Source organism: Odocoileus virginianus, chromosome 30 (assembly GCF_023699985.2).
Source record: "Odocoileus virginianus isolate 20LAN1187 ecotype Illinois chromosome 30, Ovbor_1.2, whole genome shotgun sequence".
NCBI lineage: Eukaryota > Metazoa > Chordata > Mammalia > Artiodactyla > Cervidae > Odocoileus > Odocoileus virginianus.
Window position 1 is genome coordinate 41,881,814 of NC_069703.1, and position 14,146 is coordinate 41,895,959.

Consider the following 14,146-nt stretch of genomic DNA (forward strand, 5'->3'; position numbering starts at 1 on the left):
TTAGAGTCAAGGTTTCATTGAATGCCCATCCCTCTCCTCCCCCACCCTCCTTTAGGAACTGTGGCTGGCCTGCCGCCCAGCAAATGAGCAGAATCAATCTCTGTGATGATATCCATTACCAGGGCTCAGGACCCTGCCTCCCAGGATGGTAAGGCTGGTTATTTTTGGCCTATCATTATGTAGGATCTTGGGGAGGGGGTAAGGACAGCCTCTCCATCCTTGGAAACATTCCATCATCCTCTCCAGGTAACTTCACCTTCAGAGTCAACAGTGACCCCTGAGCTTTCCTTCTTTTCATAGCTCCACTTCAGGAATTGTCTATCCTGCCTTAATTTCTTCACCTCCCCCTCACCCTGCAGCCTGCTCCAGTATGGCTTCCTGCCATGTCAGTAACTCTAGTCCCGCCCTTCTCCTGAATTCTAGTCCTGTATGTCTAACCAACTACTTCCTACTTGAAATTCCCCCTTGACTATCTCCAATGTATTGCAGTGTTAACAGGCTCAAGGTGAAAGTCATAACTGTCTCTCCCACAGCTGGTCCTCTTCCTGGCCTCCAAATTCAATGGCATGGTCATCCATCCAGCCATGTAAGACAGAAGCCCACAAGTCGCCCTTGGCTCCTTCTGATAACGCCCATACCAGGGGCTGATAATTCCATTGCTGCATACATATAGATTCCGTACCCTCTCTGTAGCATCCCCCTAATTCAAGTTTCCTTCTTATGGGTGGTCTCTTCATTGGTCTCTCTGCATCCATCTCACTCTTCAGTAACTGCCCCCATCCACTTCCCATCCACCCTGAGCAATACTATTAAATCTGATCCTGCCACCCCCTGCCCAACACTCTTCTTGGGTTTCCACTTGTCTGAAATACCAAAACCCTTATTAGAGTCTCCCCTGCCCTGGACACTCAGCATGTGTTTTGAGGGCCTGAGAGGGTAGGAGGGTTCCTGGGGTTGGTGTCCTTGGAAGAGTGCAAGGAGGAGTAATAGGTAGGACTGGGGACTGGCTCTAAAAAGCCCCAACTGTTGGACCCCATGAACTGCACAGGGGGCTCAAGAAGAAGCCTCAAGGGAGATGAGTCCAGAGAGACAGAAGTTGGCAGCATCCTCTACCCAGGTTCTCCCTCTGGCCACCTAGGCCACCTAATTTTCTTTTAATTGGTGCCTAATGGAAGTGAATTAAACTCAATTGAGTTTTAATATGTTGATTCAAGTGCCTTTCCTAACCTGCCTCCCTTATCCCAGGATCTGGGGCTGCAGGCAGGGAAAAAGGAAGACAGGTTGAGAGGGCGGCTGTAGGGGATGGCGGGGGGGGGGGATAAGTAGGCCTGACGCCAGTGCACAGGTCTCCTCAGGACCTTCTCCTACATCCCCAACACCCCCTCTCTGCCCGCTAGTGTCCCCTGAATACCCAAATCCCAGGAATATCGACTTTGGACCTACTCAGCCCTGGAACCAAACTGGGAACCCTCCTTACATCACCTCCAGAAACCCTCCCATGACCAGTTGAGGCAGGTAGTATTCCTATCTCCTTTTCAGAGGTTGCTGAATTGATTTGCCCAAGGTCACTGCCTTTATTCTATCTAGAGCTGTGCTAATACGATAGCCACTGACCACATGTGGCTACTGAGTCCTCAATTCTGAATTGAGATGTACTGTACATGTAATGCACACTTTCAAAGACTTAGGTATGGAAAAAGAATGTAAAGTAGCTTTTCTATATTGATTATGTGTTTTTGAAATAATAACATTCTTGATATAGTGGGTTAAATAGATTATTTAAATGAATGTCACTAGTTTTTATTTTTTAAAAAATAGCTACTAGAAAGCTTTAAATTACATATGTAGTTTGCATTGGGCTCAGACAGATTAAGAATCTGCCTGCAATGTGGGAGACCAAGGTCTGACCCATGAGTCGGGAAGATCCCCTAGAGAAGGGAATGGCTACCCACTCCAGTATTCTTGCCAGGAGAATTCCACAGACAGCGGAGCCTGGCAGGCTACAGTCCATGGGGTTGCAAAGAGTTGGACACGGCTGAGCAACTTTGAGAATGAGAGTTAGAGTTTGCATTATACTTTTGTTGCATATTCCCAGGGTATGATCTTATGAGAGTAGGGATGGTCTACTCACCCATGACCTTGCCACAGTCTGAAAGGTAAGGAAAGGCTGCAGGTGAGCTTGGGGTGAGCTGCTCAGGCGGTTGTCTCCTTATTGCCTGGGAGGGTGGCAAGTCTCTTTCAGCACCCTGGACAGCATCTGGGCTGGCTTCCCACCTGGGGTCCCAAGATAGCACTGAAGCCCAGGAAGGAATAACGGGAGGGAAGAATGGATACCACCTGCAAAACTCTCCCTGGGAATAATCTCAAGCCATGTTCTTGATACAGGAAGGCTGGGTAAGAATGATCAGTATCCCCATTTTGCAGATGAGAAAAAAAATGTTTGGAGAGATTTGTGCATTCCGTGTCTCTCAGGGCTTCTTTGGTGGTTTAGTAAAGAATCTGCCTGCAATGTGGGGGACCTGGGTTCGATCTCTGGGTCAGGAAGATCCCCTGGAGAAGGGAATGGCTACCCACAGTAGTATCCCTGCCTGGAAAATCCCAGAGACAGAGAAGCCTGGCGTGCTACAGTCCATGGGGCTGCAGAGTGGGACAGGATTGAGTGACTAACACTTTCACTTTCTGTTCTCTCAGTAAAGAGCCATAGTTCAACATGGAGCCCTCAGGTGAATACACAAACCCTAACCAGGTTGACACAGATGACAGCCAGTGACAGTGCAAGAGTGGAAATGTGTGCCAGAGCCGTGGGAAATGTGTGTCCCAGTGAGTGCTGAAGGCTGAGGCGGGGAGTTCAGGGGCAGCTTCACAGAGGGGTCACTGCGGTTGGATCTGGAAGGCTGAAGGGGAAGTTGCTGACGGGAGCCAGCAGAAGTTCCAGGCAGAAGAAATGGCATGTGCAAAAGGCACATAGGTGAGAGAGATGGGTCAGGAGAGGCGGGCAACAGCCACATCACCAAAGGCCTTGCATTCTAGGCTAATTCCAGGGTCGATGGAAGGCTTCTTAGTAGGGAGGGCAGTGGCCTGGCCAGATCTGCATTTTGAAACAATCACACTAGAGCTAGGTAGTAACTGGAGGCAGAAAGAATAAGGAAGACAATGAGATGAAAGACAGGACAGGGGACATCCCTGGAGGTCCAGTGGTTAAGACTTCACCTTTCAATGCAGGGGGTGCAGGTTTGATCCCTGGTCAAGGAGTTAAGATCTCACATGCCTAGGGGCCAAAAACTAAAACATAAAACAGAAGCAATGCTGTAACAAAAATTCAATGAAGACTTTTTTAAAAGAGAAAGAAAGACACAAGGGTTATTAGATATTAGCCCAAATGAAAGGGGAATCAGGACTATAGATAAGGAAACCCAAGTCAGACAGGGCCAGGCAGCCTGTCTGAGGAGACACAGTGCATCAGTGCCTAGGGAGTGGGGACTCAGGGGCAGAGAGGAGCACAGCCCTCCACACAGGAAAGCTCTGCCCCGACCATGGACGTGGTGAGTCTCAAAGCCCTCCAGGAGCTTCTGCTGCAGCTCTACTGTTGGAGCAGAATCAATCAGGTGAATATTAACCCTCCTCCTCAAACCAGATACAAAGCAAGAAACTAAGAAACTGCAAGGGGGGGCGGGCGGGGGGATGCACATTGCATCTCAGCTGGAGAGATCCTAGTGGAGCCAGTGGAGCACAGTGGTGGGAAGGAGGAAGGCAGGAACAAAGGAAAGTCACCCAGAGAGTTTTAGGTGATGTTTCAGAGAAAAGCCTAGCACCGGAATGTGGGGTGGGGTCTGCTGGCACAAGGTCAGGACAGGGGGCTTTGTTTGTGTGAGCCTTAAACCCCCTTCTGGGAATAGCTCAGACGGTAAAGAATTTGCCTGCAATGCAGGAGACCTGGGTTCAATCCCTGGGTTGGGGAGATCCCCTGGAGGAGGGCATGGCAACCCACTCCAGTAGTCCTTCCTGGATAGTCCCATGGACAGAGGAGCCTGGCGGGCTACAGTCCATGGGGTTGCAAAGAGTCAGACATGACTGAGTGACTAAGCACAACTGGGAATAGGATTCCCTCTTCTAGAGACCTACTCCCCCTCCCCCTCCCCTGAGGTTCTCAGGGGGGCTGCCAATCACAGTGCCCCACCCCCTGCCTGGGGCCAATCAGAGTCCTTCCTGGGGGTTTTCTGATTGGAATTCAAGAGAGTTTCTTTCCCTCTGGGGGCAGAGTTGAGCCCTGTGAGCTGGGAGAAGGAAGCCTAGGGGCCCAGGGGAGTGAGGACGTTTGCCTGAAAGAATGGCATTGACACAGAGAGCAGCTGAAGGCATGGCAGATCTGGCCACACCCTGACCCTGGCTCTCATCGCCCAAGACTAACCACCCGCCCCCTGCCCCCAAGCTGCAGTTTCAACCAAAGTCCCCGTCTGCCTGAACTGGCTGGCACCAGGGCTCTTCTCCCTCCAGCCGCAAGCTCCAATACAGCCGCTTACAAGCCATGGGAGTTTGGCCCCTCTCTGAGCCTTGATTTCCTCATCTGTGAAATGGGAGAATCACAGTACCTACCTTGAAGACTCAAGTGAGGTGGTACTTGAATGAATGCTTTGCGCCCAGAAGTGCTGGCGGTGCTGGAGGGGTGGGAAGCCCAGCTGATGAGCCATCACCTCGGGGGAGGTGGTCCACTCTCTCCTCTGACTGGGCCCACAGGTGGCAGGATTCAGAGGAGCCTGGGGGAGCCTGTACCACCAGGACCCCCAGCCCTCCAGCTGCTCCAGGAAGTCATTATCTGTGACAGCCACCCCCACCCCAGTAGCCAGTCCCTTCTTCCTTCTCCCCCACTCAGTCTCCTGCCACACCTAAACCCTCCCTCTGACATGTCCACCCCAGAGATGGTCAGCTCCCCAAGGGGCTGCGCCCGTGTCTCCGAGTCCCTGGGGAAGGGCCCAGAGGCGCCCCTGCTGCTAATGACCGGAAGATGCACCTGTGGCCTCTGCTCCCGTGGCTGCTTAACCACAGAAGAGCCAGAGCAACATGTCTCCACACTGATCCTATCCGGTCACTTCTAGATCCCTGGGAACTGAGCAGCGTCCACTCACTCAGGCCTGTAAAGACTATGCCCTAGAAATTGCCCTCTGGCACCAAGCCAGCCTGGCCCCTCCTCCCCACATCCGCCTGAGCCCTGGAACCTGAGGCTCCCCCAGCACCCAGCTCCCTGACTGGTTTCCTGCAACCATGAAGGTTGGGTCCCCACAAGTTGAGCTCAAGCCTCCAGTCCTACTAGGAGAGTGTTGATAAAGATGCAGTCCCGGCCCTGCCTCTGACTGTGGCCTTGAGCAAGTCATTTTCCATCTCTGGTTTCATTTTCTTATCCGCAAAACGGGCTGCCTAAAACCTTCCTGCAAAGCTGTAGTGAGGGGTCCAGGCCGAGGGCATGGAGCTCCTAACATGGAGCACAGCAGGAAACCAAGTTTCTCAGACAACAGCTAATACTTAAACAGCTAATGTGCCAGGCACTTGCACATATACTAGCTCTTTATATCTGTTAAATTGTTTTATCCTCATAACAACCCTATGAGGTAGGTACTGTCACCATCCCCATTTCACAGATGAGGAAACTGAGGTCACTAAGCTCTGCCTGGCCTCTGGGTCTCAGTGAAAGGCAGCCATGACCATCACAGCCACTGAGGAAGTCTAGCTTCAAGGGGCCCCACCCTACATTCACAATCTGGTTACCCTATACCCCAACAGGGGAAGGGATGGGTCCAGGGTCACCCAGAGAGTCCGGGGCAAAGAGGGTCAGAGCCCAGGCCACCCCCCTCCCAGCTGGACCCCATCACAATGTGTCAAGACCAAGAGAGGTGAATCACAGAGACAGAGGAACAAAGCTGGGGGTCCCAAGGCTGGGCCTTCTCCTGGGGAAGCAAACAGCTCAGCAGCAAAATCCACAGAGTGAAGTTTATTCCCAACAAAGTTCCCCTCCCCCCTCCCCAGCCCGGGACAGGGACAGACAGGCTGGGGGTGAAGATGGGGCTCCAGGAGCTGAGGGGCCTCTGAGAAACAGGGAAAGACCCCGGCCCCCCGGCCACACCATGTCTGGCTTCCCCAGCCTGGCCGAGTCCACTGTGCCTCCCTGCCCAGCCCTCGGGAGAGGGGAGGGGGCGCTGGCTCCTGGGTAGTTCCAAAGTGGAGTGTGAAAATAGAGAGATATATAATATTTATACGCAGTGGGCAGTCCGGTGTGGCACTCACACCTCCGTCTGGAAGTCGCCATCCGGTGGTTCTGTGGGTTCCCAGGCTGCTGCCCGGTGCAGGGCCAGCCGCTCTCGGGGCTTGGGGGGCAGCGAGCCCAGCGTCATAGACTTGAAGGTGCTCCAGCTCTGATGTCGCCGCTGTTGGGACAAGCCAGGACGCTCCCCTGGACTGGGCTTCTCCTGTGGGCGGAGCAAAAAGGGCCCGCAGAGATGGGCCAACACCCTCTCACCCATTGTACAGAAGAACCAACTGAGGAGGCCTAGGGAGGGCTGGTGATGTCCCACGTTACCACCAATCAAAGTGAGGTTCAAACCCAGACCCACCGGCTCCAGAGCTGGGTTCCTGACCCCTGTGCTCAGAGTGGCCCCCTGAGACCATGTCTCCTGTCTGCCCACCTTCTCAAGATCCTGGGGGAGCCCCCACCGATACCCGCCACCTCCAGAAAAACCCCAGACTGTTGCTTATGCCGCAGGCAGGCCCTTGGTGAGGCGGGCTGAGGCTGAGGCCGCCGCACCCGTACCCAGTCCGGGGTACTTATGCTGGACACGCTCCGTTCTGCTGCCCCACCCGGGGACACACACACACACACCCCACCCCCCACTTCTCCCTCTGCCACAGGGGACCACGGCTCAGGGTCTGACTGCAGGGGCCACTGTGCCCGGTCGGGCCCCCGGCTCTGGGCCAGGGCAGCCACAGGGGGAGCGCTCACCTTGGCCGTGGACTGGCTGCGGTAGCGGTCGAAAGTGTGGAACTTCTGGTTGAGCTCGTGGTAGAGTTCCGAGTGTCGTTTCCGGGTGTGCATCACCTTCTGGGAGCCACAGGGCGTCAGGGGAGGTGCTCCCCACGGGGCACTCAGCACCTGGGTCCCCACATCCCTGCCTGCTGCTGGCTCCTCTGGGACAAGGCCTGGTTTGGTCTTCACCCCAGAGCTCTGGCCTTGAGCAGCAGAGGGACTGTCATGGGCTCAGGCTGTGCACTGGCGCTTGGGTGAATTTTAGGAGGGGACCCTCCACGGCCAGACACCACCCCCAACACACACACACACACAACTCAACACACACGTGCACTGCAGCACTTACCTCAAAGTCCAGGTCTGAATACCGTAACTTCTTTCGCTGAGAAGAACCAGGAGGCAGTGAAGGAGAAGAGAACTTTTTAACCAAGTGCAGGGGCTTTAGAGAAACAGGAAGTCTGCTCCCCCGGGGTCTGGCCCCCTGCCTAGGCCCGGCAATTAGGAATCCTTTAAAGGGCAGCCCTTGAGGCTGTGGAAATAGGGTGGAGGCCTGAGAGATGAGGCGCTGAAGTGCGATCCCACCCCAAGAGGTACACGCAGGCAGGCACACATGTAGACGTGCACGTACACAGCGGCCAGATGCCACAGTGCAGACTTCCAACAAGTCAGGTCCCCACCGCGGACCGCAGGGCAGACCCTCTGTGCCCTCGAGGCAACCCCCGTCCTGGCCCATCTCGCCCCATCCTCTCTGACACCGACAGGCTCCCCTCTCCCTGGAAACCTCCACCCCGCTGCAGATATAGGACTCAGTATCACAGAAGCGTTCCTTTGCTTGCACTTGGCCAGCCAAACGCGGCCCCGCCTCCCCGGCCGCCCTCCCTCACGCCTCTCCCAGCTCTCTCTTGCCCAAGACCACCTTCAAGGCCCCTGTGGCTTATGCTGCGTCCAGTGCCACTCAGGAAGTCCTCAGCATCCCAGAATGTCAGCCCGGGAGCACTCATGAGACGAAGACCAACCTTCCCAGGTTATACCAGGGAGACTGAGGTCCAGGGAGAGGGGACTTGCCCACAGTCCTCAAGGATGTGGCTAAAACCACCATCTGGATTTCCCCAGTCCCAGGCCGGCACACACACTCACCACCACAGGGGTTGGTGACAGCCTCTCCTGGTCCTTCCACCTCCCTGCCTGCTCTTTCTCGGCCACCCACCCTGACTTCTCCAACTCCAGGCCCCCACACTCTGCCCGGGACTCTCCCCGGCCCTTCACCGTGCACACGCGTGTCCTCTCCACTTCTGGTCACACTGCACTTTCAGAGGCCGCGGGACTCCTACTCCTTGCTCCCTGATGTCCACAGGCACCGCACACACAGCTGTGCCCGACGGAATAACCTCTAACTTCCCCCGCCCCAAACGCACTCCTCCGCCCCCGCCCCATCGCAGTTGCCCACACCAGAATTCTGGACGTCATTCTTGACCCCTCAAGACTCTGCCACATTTATTGCTACCTCCCACACAAGGAGCCCAGCGCTGGCCCCTGCTCAGGGCTCCAAGCACGGGCAGGTGTCCACAGAACAAAACCTGCCATGATGCTGAGCGCTCCCCTCCCCGCTGCCCGTGTCGAGAGTTTTCTGTCTTTGTGACGCCTTCCTGTTTCTGCCATCTGCGGCAGGAGCAGGCACCAAATGTTCAAGAAACATTTTGGGAGGAAAAAACTAAACTTGTGAACCTTCTAGCTGCTAACTTAGTTTTCTCCGTAGGGAGGATGGGGAGCCAGTTTCTGGGGCCCAAACATGAGCAGCCAATGGTGCCCAAGCGGTGACTCCTGCCCCTTTCCTCATCCACACCTTCCTCACCCCGCCAATGAAAGTTCTAGAATGTTCTAGAGTTCTACAGTGGGTCACTACCAACTGCTTGTTGCCAGTGATTCCCTGCAGGGAGGGGGCCTGAGGGAGCCAGATAGAAGGCGGGGCAGCCACAGAAAACACACAGTCAGGGAAAGAGAGGGGCTTCTGTTCTCTCTGGGGCGGGGAGAGCGAGGCAATTACCACAGGCCTGTGGGCAGTGCCTGAGGCTGATCTCAGGAACGGTAACAGTAGCACTCCTCAATTATCTAGCACTTTCCACCTGCTCCACACAGAGATAAGTGTTTTATATCCGTCGATTAGTCCTCGCAACAACTCTACCAAGAGGCTGCTACATTATCCCCACTTTACCAATGAGGAGACTGAGGCTCAGAGAGATCACGTGAGTCTTGGGGAGGGGAGACTGTGCACCAGATCTCGTTGCTGATCCAGCAGCGCTCAGATCTGAACTCAGGGACTTGGAAGCCCGGGTTCTCAGCTCCTAGATATGGCTTCCCTAGCAATAAGGCACCAGGCCTGAGCCACGGGCCCCTTAGATGAGGGCCCACCCTGACCAGTTCACCCCAAAACAGGCACTCAAGCAAATGTGAGCACCTTCGAGAAGGGCACCCTCAGCATGTGGAGACCAAGCTCATCTGAGGAGCTCAGAGGAGCCAGGATTCCCTTGGAGCCGCCACAGGCATCAACGGAGGAGAAACCCACAGCACATATGCTTCCTGGGACTTTGTGTGGGGAGGCTGCTGGCTGTCCTTTCCCGGCGGCTGCCAAACAGTCACGGGCGCCCTGGGGCAGGCCTCCGACCCCCAACCCCAGGCCCGGCAGCTCCTCACCTCCAGGGAGCCCAGCTTCATGGTGGAGCCGGGTACAGTTCGGGGCATGGTCCGGCTGCGCTCCCCCGGCTCCGGCACCTGGCGGGCGCTGGGTGTTGGTGGCGGCGGTTGGAAGGTCATCCCGTAGGGGTTCTGTAGAGACCCATAGGCAGGGCCCAGCCCCAGGCCCGAGTGTTCCACAGAGAGGAAGCTGGGGTAGGCTTCGGTGTGGCCCAGGGACTTGGAGGCCCGCCGGGGCGTGCCCTCAGGCCGGGCCCGCGGGGGATCCTCGGCACCTCCACCCCCGCCGCCAGGCTGCAGGCTCAGAGTCCTCCGGGGCAGCACCATGTAGTCCCCCTCGGAGCCCGGCTCGGTCGGCCGCAGCCACGTGAGGTCCAGCTGCCGCAGGCCACCCTCACCACACATGTACACGGGGTTGGCCTCCTGGGGGGGCGGTGGCTCCCCCAGCCCTGGCGAGGCTGCCATGGGCACCAGGATGTTGCCAGGCAGTGGTGAGAAGCTGAGGCTGCCCTCAGGGCCCACGAGGCAGGACTTGGGCTCCTCGTCCTCGTCCAGAGACAAGCGGGACAGCGTGCCCGTGATGGTGGATGGGTTGCAAGTGTTGACCTCCTTGAACAGCACTGGGGGCAGGAGCGGAGGGAAGTCAGTTGGGGAAGCAGGAGCCCCCAGATGTCCCCTTGCCCAGGCTGGGCAGGTACCAAGGCCCTGAGCTTGGATGGTGGGGGCAACTGAGTCCCGGAGTGACGGCTGGGTGGTTAACACAGGGGTTAAGATGGTGACCATCCCCAAGGCCCAAAGCCAGGCAGAGCAAGGAACAAAGCCAAGGTCCCCACTCCCACGGTGTCCAGGTGCAGGTCCTGACCTCTGACCCCACAGCCCCAAGGCTGTCAGAAAGGCCTTGTCCCTCCCTGCTCCCTGGGCAGTTCTGCCCTAGGTGACAGAACTTGGAAATTCTGATAAGAATCATGGAAATGACAATAATATAACAGCCACTTTGTGCTGAGCACCCTGCTAGGCATTTGGGGTCCCCTAATTGAAGGACTGATGCTGAAGCTGAAACTCCAATACTTTGTCCACCTCACGCGAAGAGTTGACTCATTGGAAAAGACCCTGATGCTGGGAGGGATTGGGGGCAGGAGGAGAAGGGGATGACAGATGATGAGATGGCTGGATGGCATCACCGACTTGATGGACATGAGTTTGAGTAAACTCTGGGAGTTAGTGATGGACAGGGAAGCCTGGCATGCTGCGATTCATGGGGTCGTAGAGTTGGATACGACTAAGCAACTGAACTGAACTGAATTGATTTAAGGCTCCTATCCACTCTAGAACAGATTTCTCTCCTTTATAGGTGAGACTTCAGGAGTAAGCTGTCCACCCAAAGTCATACAGTGAGTGATATTCACAGCCTTGACTCCAGCTCAGGGCTGCCTGACCCCACAGCCAGAATCCATCAGAGCATCCCATGGGAGGGCTCGGGGGCCCCCTGTTCATCCCCATCTCTGGGGCCATTCTCAGCACTGCCGTGGCACACTCACCTGTCTGACAAGCCAGATCCACATCTTTTTCAAAGTCTGACTATAGGCAGAGAGGGAGAGAGCAGACAGGCAGAGAGAGGATCCATGTATCAGGGTGGGAGGGAACTTAGGCCCCTCCCCACCCAGCCAGAGGGTCTGCCCACGGCACACTGCCCAGCAGAGCAGAGAGGCCCCCGGTGTGGTCTTCTCCAGCCCCACCCGAGACGGAGAGATGTCTGAAGCGGGGACTTGCCCAAGGCCACTCAGCTATCAGCAGCTGAGCCAGAATCAAACCTGATCTCAGTCCCCAGAAAGATGGGGACAGAGAAGAGGGAAGGGGGAAGGTGAGGGGTCTAGGGCAGGGGGCACTCAGAACCCACCTGTGTCCTGCCCAGGCCTCCTCACTCACCAGGATCTGCAGCTGCCCGTTCTTACACGAGTCGGGGGAGTCTTCACTCTCATCGGCCCGGCACACGCCCATCTGGCACTTCACCACGTCCTGGACCTGGGGACAGCAGGTGCCTGCTGGGCCTGAGGCCACCACAGGGAACCTTGGCTACGGCGAGCTGTGCCTTCCACCCCAGGCACCCAGGTGGGCATGAAAGGAAAGCAGTGTATCCAACCTAGGGGGGTGGGTAGAAGGAGCCCCAGGGGGGCCACGGCTGCCCAGGTTATCAGCTTCCATACCAACAGCTGCCCAGATGGGGGCCTGCTCAGGGCCTCAATCCTCCCCAGCTGTGCCCATCTGCACCATGGGGAGTGGCAAGGGACCGGCGTGGGGTTGCGGGCAGGGGTGGCCAGGGCCCCGGAGAAGCCCAGCCCACCTCTCGGCGCAGGAAGCAGTGGACGGCCGTGATGACAAAGCCCTGCGCAGAGTTGAAGACCGCGAACAGGGCCTGGAAGAGGACGGAGCGGCGGTCTGTCATGGCCAGGACAGCGGACATCCAGGTGAGCGCCAGCAGGGGCAGCACCACGCAGGAGCTCCAGAGCGAGGCCCTGAGGATGAGGCAGACGGTCCGTTGGGGGGGACCCTCCTGGGGGCCAGGCTGGACTGAGCCTGGGCCTGCACTCAGCCTGGGGCCCTTGAGCTGCCCGAGACTGGCAGGGCCCCCAACGGTACGACCCCAGTAACATCCCCAGGCAGAGAGGGGCTGAGCAGCTGGGGGCAGAGAAACAACAAAGACAAAGAGTAGAAAACTGGGGACCAGGGGGGAGGAAGGGACAGACACACCGACACAGGGGACGGAGCCAGAGGCAGCATCGGGGGCAGGGACAGAGAAGCTAGAGAGAACCAGTGGGACAGAAGAGAAGGAGGGAGACAGATACAGACACTGTGAGTTTCAGCCCCAATTTGCACAAAATCACAGGCCTTGGGCCGCATCCCCAGAGACTCTGGGAGGGGAGGAGGGGAAGAGGGACAAAGCGAGACGACAGACACGTGAGAGCGGGGATGAGACGGGCAGAAACACACTGGAAGATTAAACGGGCAGAGAGGACGGAGGACATCACAGAGCACAAATATTCGGGGGAGATGAGGGGGCCGGGGCGGCAGAGGCTCCTCTGCCTCAGTTTCCCAAGGAGGAGGTGCCAGGCTCTAGGGCACCTGCTCAGAGCTGGGCAGAAAGACCATAGCTGGCAGGGGTGGAGGAGGTGGGGTGGGGGAGGGGGAGCGGGAGGGGGAGGGTGGGGTCAGGGCCAAACCCACACGTCCCCAGCCTCCTTGCCAAAGGAGGGCAGAGAAAAAAGGCAGAGGGTCCCTGGCATCCAGGCACCAGTGTCAGCCTGTCCCCACCAGCAACAGTTGATGAGGGCACAGTGGGGGCAGTCTTGCCCTCCATGCCACACCCTGCCCACTCTGCCTCATGAACAACTGGCGTGGGAGAGGAAGGCAGGAGTGGGCACGGCTCTGGACAAGGCAGAGACATGGGCAGGGGGCCAAGACCTGTCCTAGGAAGAGTGGTCCAGGGTTGTTTAGCCTGGCAGGGGGTGGGCACAGGGGCCTCCACAATCCCCTGGGGGAAAAGCCAAGACCAAAGAGAGGGCCTAATCACAGTCATGAGAGCTGCCATTGATTAACCATCAATGCTCTGCCAGGCCCTACACCGAATACTTTACATACATGAGTCACACTGTGACCAAAACAACTCTAATAAACAGGCATAGGGATTATTATCCCAATTTACAGATGAGAAAACTGGAGTGTGCCCAGCTGGGCAGAGACAGAGACAGAGCCAGGATGCAAACTCAACTTGGCTGCCTCCAAAGCCCAGGCTTTTGACTGCTCGTTCTGAGAGACTGGGTCAGAGAAGCAGATGGCAGCCCAAGTGAGAGGGAGCTTTCTACTACATGGAGCTCCTGGAGATGGTCCCTGCCACCTCTACAGGTAGTGAGCTCCCTGACCCTGGAGGTGAGCAAGCCAGGGCTGGGCCCCCACTGGTCAAGGAAGTGTTAGCTGCCTTTCTGGCCCTCAGTGGAAGGTTGGGCCTGAAACACTTGTGAGTTCATTCATTCATTCTCCTCTTGTGTGGCTGGGACTTTAAGAGTCTCAGCTGCCAGGGGACATCTCAGCCTAATAATTCCCTACCTTCAGGCTTCTCTGTCCTCCAACTGATTGTGAGATTCAATGCCTCTGAAATTCTAAGTCTCAGATTCTATGACAGATGATAAGACTCTCTGATTCACTCATTCGAACATTCTTAGCTTCTGATTGTCTTATTCTAAGATTCTATCATTCTAATTCTAAGGTTCTTTGGGCTCAAAAATTCTAAGCTGAAGATTCTATGAGCCTCTGTAGGTTGGGGGGTGTAAGGAGGAGGGTGTGGCTGTGCCTGAATAAATTGTAAGCCGGGGGTGGGGGGCAGGGGCGGGGAGCAACGTGGGGGGTGGGCCACAGGACTCCAGCATATTCTGGAAGGCACAGACATTC

The 14,146-nt window shown here is 56.5% G+C and overlaps 1 protein-coding gene across 9 annotated transcripts in view; it reads right to left on the bottom strand.

The window, feature by feature from the left end:
• Positions 1-5,968: 5,968 nt before the first annotated feature.
• The window catches only part of ADGRB2 (adhesion G protein-coupled receptor B2), a 37,144-nt gene continuing 28,966 nt past the window's right edge, over positions 5,969-14,146 (bottom strand). For 6 of the 9 annotated variants that reach the window (XM_020882750.2, XM_070459079.1, XM_070459078.1 and 3 more), the window contains 7 exons: positions 12,045-12,216; positions 11,630-11,725; positions 11,242-11,281; positions 9,704-10,323; positions 7,359-7,394; positions 6,989-7,087; positions 5,969-6,458 (listed from right to left, as the gene is read on the bottom strand). In XM_020882750.2, the coding sequence (XP_020738409.1) occupies positions 6,273-6,458; positions 6,989-7,087; positions 7,359-7,394; positions 9,704-10,323; positions 11,242-11,281; positions 11,630-11,725; positions 12,045-12,216 (1,249 nt within the window). In that variant the 3' untranslated portion in view covers positions 5,969-6,272. Of the gene's footprint in view, positions 6,459-6,988; positions 7,088-7,358; positions 7,395-9,703; positions 10,324-11,241; positions 11,282-11,629; positions 11,726-12,044; positions 12,217-14,146 lie in introns of those variants that run through there. The other 3 variants (XM_020882748.2, XM_020882754.2, XM_070459080.1) reach the window with 2 other exon arrangements.